At 39.6% G+C, this 6,528-nt stretch overlaps 1 protein-coding gene across 1 annotated transcript in view; it reads right to left on the bottom strand.

The window, feature by feature from the left end:
- Positions 1–5,338: 5,338 nt before the first annotated feature.
- Positions 5,339–6,528, bottom strand: part of LOC135475839 (uncharacterized) — a 4,274-nt gene continuing 3,084 nt past the window's right edge. The window contains exons 4-5 of the mRNA XM_064755780.1: positions 6,460–6,526; positions 5,339–5,561 (exon numbers count right to left, since the gene is read on the bottom strand). Of these exons, the coding sequence (XP_064611850.1) occupies positions 5,431–5,561; positions 6,460–6,526 (198 nt within the window). The 3' untranslated portion in view covers positions 5,339–5,430. The remainder of the gene's footprint in view (positions 5,562–6,459; positions 6,527–6,528) is intronic.

Below are 6,528 nucleotides of genomic sequence, written 5' to 3'. Positions count from 1 at the left end.
CTACAACTCGAAAATCTCCAATCAACTCGCATATATGTGTGAAACTACTACCACAACTTTATCTCCTTCACTAGATGTAAACTTACTTGCTTTGATGAAAAAAGACATGGGTATTCTGCTTTCATCTGCGAAACAGAAACCATATCCTCGATGGCCATATTCCTCCTGTGTGCAAATGTTTTAGACATCAGGATATCAATTTTGTCTCTTTTTTGTAGCCTTCAGATCAACTTTCATCCAGTTCACATGGCTGCTTATTGACAGTTCACCTTCCTCAACAGGTCGTTGTGGTAAAACATTCTTAACTCTCCACTGTATTAACAATCATTTTAGTGGCCTGTTAGTGGTCACCTGATCCACTACCCCGGGGGTTGCGTTCCCTTTGTGCAACAACTCGTACTCCAATATCGAGCCACTAGGGACTGTTGCGCACTTTATGTGCAATGGTATTTTTCTAAAGTGTTTACAAGATAAGAAGTGCGGAAACTAGGTGCTTCCATTCTATATATCATTTGGAACACAAGGTAAGGTGTCGTGATGAATATTGTATGTTTTACATGAGGGAGTAAAGACCTTACTCTTTATATCTTGAACACCAGGACAAGGTATGATGGTCAACTATCGACACAATAAAACTGGATTCACAAGGCTGTTATTAAAGACATTGAATTTTGCAACAAAGCTGCTGTACATATAACTCAAATGAGAATCTATCGTTTTCCACATGAAGTTGTCGTTTTTTTTAGTTTTAGTTTAGCACACCATGGTTCTACAAAAAGCTGGTATACAGGGTGAAAACAACTTCAAACAGAAGGCATATAATTTTGAACTCCATTTCCTGCTACATGAAAAATTTTAGTCTAGTTTAGAATTTATCACTTACTTCAGCATCTGTAGCAGGGAGGACTTGGCCAAGGTATGGGTATGCCACAATAACAGCCCTGGCCATGTCGTTAGACTGGTTACTTGTAGGATAGCTAGAACATCAAAAGAGAATAGCCCATTAAAGAAGACTCAGAACTGAACACGTTACTTAAATCAAACAGATTGCGAGACATACACAAAAGGCATGGTCATAGGGGATGAAAAAAAATATTACAATTTCCTTCCTTATGGAAATATGTCACTTTTATGTAAGTTAGTCCAAATATGTATGCCTTGTATGTGGTATGTTATTTAGGGAAAACCACTGACCTTTGGATGCAAACTTACCAACTTTCTCATGTGTGGCACAAATGGCTACTTCGCTCACCATAATGATGGAAGACAAGTTGTTTTCAACGAGCTTCAGTTAAATACACAAACAGCCACACAATCACCATTGACCGCTTATTGTTGCGATCCTATAAATCATTTCTATTATATAGGAGTTATCATTTCTACATTTCACGAGAACAATATTTATGGTATTCAACCTTCACTGTGCAATATTCTATTTATTATTTATATCCTGATATTTTCTCTACATGTATACAAATGCGTATCAGTTTAACTGTTGCATCCGTGAAAAAAATAAGCAATGTGCCATCTTCGTCGTATTTCTGATTCTATTCATACGCGCTGCAATTTCGTTCACGTTCGCGCTCACAAAACCTTTTTACAGTTTTAGGCACTGTCTGTAAGTAATTATACATTCTACAAAGGTGCTTAATGCTAATGCAATATAGTATTTACGTAAATTAAGCACATGAAGAATTTCTACCTCTTTTTTGCCGAACTATATATTGCGCGGAAGTGCATGGCCTTGTGATGCGGTCCATAAAGATTTAAATGAATGCAGCAGACGGCATGTACAAAAGTAGTTCTGGCAAGGTCAACTGTGGGTCATGGGTCAAGGTCTCCAGCAGTGTAATAGCAAAATGTAATAACAAAAGTGATATGTAACTAGTAAAGATATCATCAGTGATCTCCATCAGTGAAAGAAATACTGTGATTTCACTGACGTATAAATAATAAATTTGTAAACATATACACGCATAAACTAGCTAGTTGTGGTCCACATGAAACTTTGGGACAATTCCCATATTCGGGATGTGAAAGTAGTGCATCTGGTGATGCAAGGCAAAACTTGTGTTTCAGAGGCACTGCATGCAAGCAGATGAGGATAAAACTCCTCAGTGTACAATCGCTTCAATAAGAGAACAAGCCCATCAATGACAAAACAGCTTTCTGTCTTACCAAACTGATAGTAATCGTGATCAAATGAGGTAAATACAGCGCAACCAGATTCATATAATAAACCATCAACCTTCACTGATTTAGTCTGATAATCATTCTCCATATGGCCAACGAGTGGGACCATTAGATCTTTAACTTCATTCAGTAGGAGGCGGATGGGAAATAAGCAACCTTTCGATCACTCAACAGTTTCTTGACTGAGGAAATTTGTACCTAGATGAATTGTAATATGCTTGTAGAAACTGAAGTCTGCGAGCCATGGTAAGGCAAACATTGCAGTGATTTTTTGACCGGTCTATTGTCTCTTTAAAATAGTGATGCTTACCCTCAAAACGAAGAGTCCAACATTGTACAAGTGGCCCAAACCACAGAATTTGGCATGGATAGTGAATTCAGTTGTGAGCTTTCGACTTAACAGTGTTATTAGTATTCATCTCAAAGTAGGTTCTGGGGATGAGTTTATCAAAAGCTCGAGGTAAGTCAAAAGACCCTCGCTTATTACTGGAGCACACACTAAATCAATGACATCTAGCAACTGCATATATACGATCCACAAAGCGTCGTCTTCTGGGATCAGATGTCCAATGATGACAGGTAACAGCCTAAGCATGCACCATGCCCGAGAAGCCGCTTGTTTAATGTTGAATTTAGCTTGCTCTGTCGGGGTCTTAATTGGGTGATTAGCTTTGTCACTACCTGAGTATGAAAAAGTTTCAATAAGATCACTTAATTGCTGAAAGGTTAGGTAACCTAACTGAACGCAATATTTTAACGAAAACTCTAAGAAGTCAACTCCAAATTCTTGTTCGACACAGAATTGGATTTTATACCATACACCTTAGCCATGGACTGGTCACTTTCAACAATCGACGCAGCAGTGCATATGATGCCGTACTGCAAAGCTGGAAATCACATTCACTGAATTTCCCTTGATTTTTTTTTTTTTTTTTTGATTGGTGTTTTACGCCGTACTCAAGAATATTTCACTTATACGACGGCGGTCAGCATTATGGTGGGTGGAAACCGGGCACAGCCCGGGGGAAACCCACGACCATCCTCAGGTTGCTGAGAGACCAAATTTCCCTTGAATGTCTTATCTTGATGCTGCGCATACTAATATATGTGGCAACAAAACTCTCCATCATTCCGCTAATTTCATGTGCAGCAAGGTTGTCTGCTACAAACATAGATACAGTGCCTGGGAAATGAAACGTTCTACCATCAGCCTTATTAAACATACTATCTGTTTCAACGGACTTTATGTCTTCAAGTAGCCAGTGTATGACCTTTTTTAGCCCATACTTTTTTACCAATTCAGTTCTGACAAGTGCAGCTAGTTGCATGACATATATTTTTGACCTGAACTTTGGTGGTAGGTTGCCTAGAAGGAAGTACACAGTTGTCACTTTATACTGTCTCATCTTATTTCCGAGTGGATTTGAGACCTGAAAATCATTCACATAAAACTGCACTTGACGTACTGGCAATTCATCTGTGAATAAATCACTTGAATCAAAGTCATCTTCATCACAAAAATCCTTTAATTTTGAATCTTGTGACTTCCGAGTTTGCAAGACAAATGACAAAAGATCGTCAGGGTATGTACCACCGGAGGGGAAGCCAGCAAGAGCTGGATTTGATCTCACAGCAACCGCATTAGTGAGAAGCTCCTATGTCATTGTGCTTTACAAGCAGGCTAACTTCCACGCCACAGAGGCCTCCTTTGATGCATTTAGTGACAAATGTCCAAACTTAATGCCATAAAATACTATAAATATCAATTGGTAAAGAGCTTTATTTTAACATCATTGCAATGGGAAAACAAGAATTTTCTTTCCAACTTAGGTATGCATGTACTTGGTGACACCGAGATCAAGACAACAGAGATCAAGACAACAGAGATAAAGATAAGGCAATCAATGGTACACGGAAAATTAACGGTTTACATGTATACCCCGTTCCTACTAGAGGGATAACTGTAAGAATATAATAGAAAATCCCCGTCACCAATAAAAAATTAATATAAATATTTAGAAATATAAAAGTGTGTACATACATTGCATAATTCCATGACATGTGGACTATATTTTCACAACGGTAATTGCATACCCGCACCCAGAGTTAGGGGTAGGATAGAGATTTGGGGGAGAGTTGAAGGGCGACACAAATGATCAAACAGTATGAAGACACATGTCAAGGACAATCAAATTCGACTACGTCACTTGCATAATCGTTTCACGACGAAAACCCACCATACCAAGCCGCTTGTGTGCTGCTCATGTATCTTAATGCCCGACGTCTTTGGCTGATTCCGGAACAAGTAAACCGGAACGAACGTCTTCAATGGGCACAATTTCACCTACTCTAGAACCAGAGACCATAGAACAGGGATGTGTTTAGCGACGAATCGCGTTTAACGCTGCGATTTGCCGACGGAAGAGTGCGAGCACTGCGTAGGAGAGGTGAACCAAGTGCTGCATACAGGAATTTGATCGATTTCATAGCCGTAGCCTAATGGGTTAAGCGAGATTTCTGTGCTCACGTAATTCATGGGAACTCAATGCAGCGAAATATCGTGACCATTTGAGTCATCCATGGCTGCTCATGATCCAGGCTTCCATTTCCAACATGACAATGCGAGACCACACCAGTTGTCTTGGCACGAAACTTCCTGCAAATTTCAGTTATTGATGTCATGGTATCAATCCCATCGAACAGTATGAGATGCTCTTGGGAGAAGTCTTCCTGCCTTTAGACGGCTGGTCGCCATATTGGTAGAGCAATGGTGCCGGTTGCCTGATGCTGTGTTCCAATGTCTTCGCAAGTCAGTGAGACAACGTTGTGTGAGGGGGGATATGCCACACTGGACAAGCTCCGACACAGATGACTTGTCCCTGTGAAATCAGAAAGGGACCCAATCATGCCACTGTTGACTGTGAAGGGGGCAAAAAGCGCACCTTAATGCCCAATCCTGTTTTAGTCTGCGTTCATTACGTCTGTAAACCAGATCTGTCTACTAGCAAAACAGTTTGTTCCATGTGGGTATGTTTGGAACATATAATATTTATATGTTCTTTTTTTTCAATATATGACTTTTCTTGTTGTAAGTTAGATTTAAGCGGTGAACAGATGTGTCCAAGCGTGGGAATGGTGTAGTATTTTGTAACAAAGCCAACTGTAGTTGTATGGTATTCCACTGAAGCGAGAAACACAGCATCATTTTCCCACGTTGTAGTCCTATGACCTAGCCCCCTATACATGCCAAAGACATGGACAACATTTCTCTGGTTCATAGCAGATCCCTGTTTTCTCTTTGCGATTTAGAATCCAATCGCTACAAATCATATCCAAAATCCAACAAGGTATGAGGATAACAAAGTACACTGTAAAAAAAGGAAGAAGAAAAAACAGAAATAATTAATAATTGGAGTATTTGTGGGTTCACGCTATCAGAAATAAACCAGATTATTCTGTTAATTATTTTAAAGGTTACATGAAAAGGAACTATAAAACAAAGATTATGTTTCTATGCCAAATGAAGAAAATTATGACCCAGAATTTTTGTTAAAAAAATTTCATTTTGAGGGTATTTTTATACCTGTTTATTAGCCCTCTGTATTATGCATATTTTCCGTCAACGATTAGATTTTTTCAGAAATTACATCATTGTTGATCTTCCGCGGACCTTGGTGAACACCCCAAAGTGCCCTGAGCCTGGTGAACCATGTCACTACAGTATGGGCAAGGTGACATGTACACAGACCTCCGCGCCCCTACACCCATCCCCATTCAGACTATTCCCCACATCGCCTCCATTGGGCCAGACCCGTTCGGTCTGTTCCCTATAGAGTTCTTTCTAAACAAGGATCATCACTGACGTCATGGCTGCAAGGGGCTTAATTTCCGGACTGATCACTGAGGCCTTAAGAACACTGTACCTTGAAGCCATGTATACTCCCCAAAGTGAAAGTTGAAAATCTGTTTGTAGTGTTCTATGTTATTACACGTGATAATCTGCACATTAAGAAATAAAACCAAAGCGTTTCATGTATCCCTCAAGGTGGAAGTAATCATCAGAAGTTACCATCCGAGCCACCATAAATAACAATGAAACTTTCCACACAAACAACCATTATAACTTCTGTCCTAAACTGTGTTTTTTCCCACTAATGTAAACATCATTAGATTTTATGAAACAAATTGTCTGAAGTCTCTAGATGCTTCATCCCCTACAATTATCTCCTCTGCAGATGAACAGAGACAGACAGACAGAGAACTCACCAGTGCATATCATTATGAGGACAGCTACAGCTAGTGACCAGTCATACAACACTTCTGCAAATATATTCT

Source organism: Liolophura sinensis, chromosome 9, assembly GCF_032854445.1.
Source record: "Liolophura sinensis isolate JHLJ2023 chromosome 9, CUHK_Ljap_v2, whole genome shotgun sequence".
Lineage (NCBI taxonomy): Eukaryota > Metazoa > Mollusca > Polyplacophora > Chitonida > Chitonidae > Liolophura > Liolophura sinensis.
Note: the sequence above shows the minus strand (reverse complement) of the source record. Positions and strands in the feature narration are given on the sequence as shown.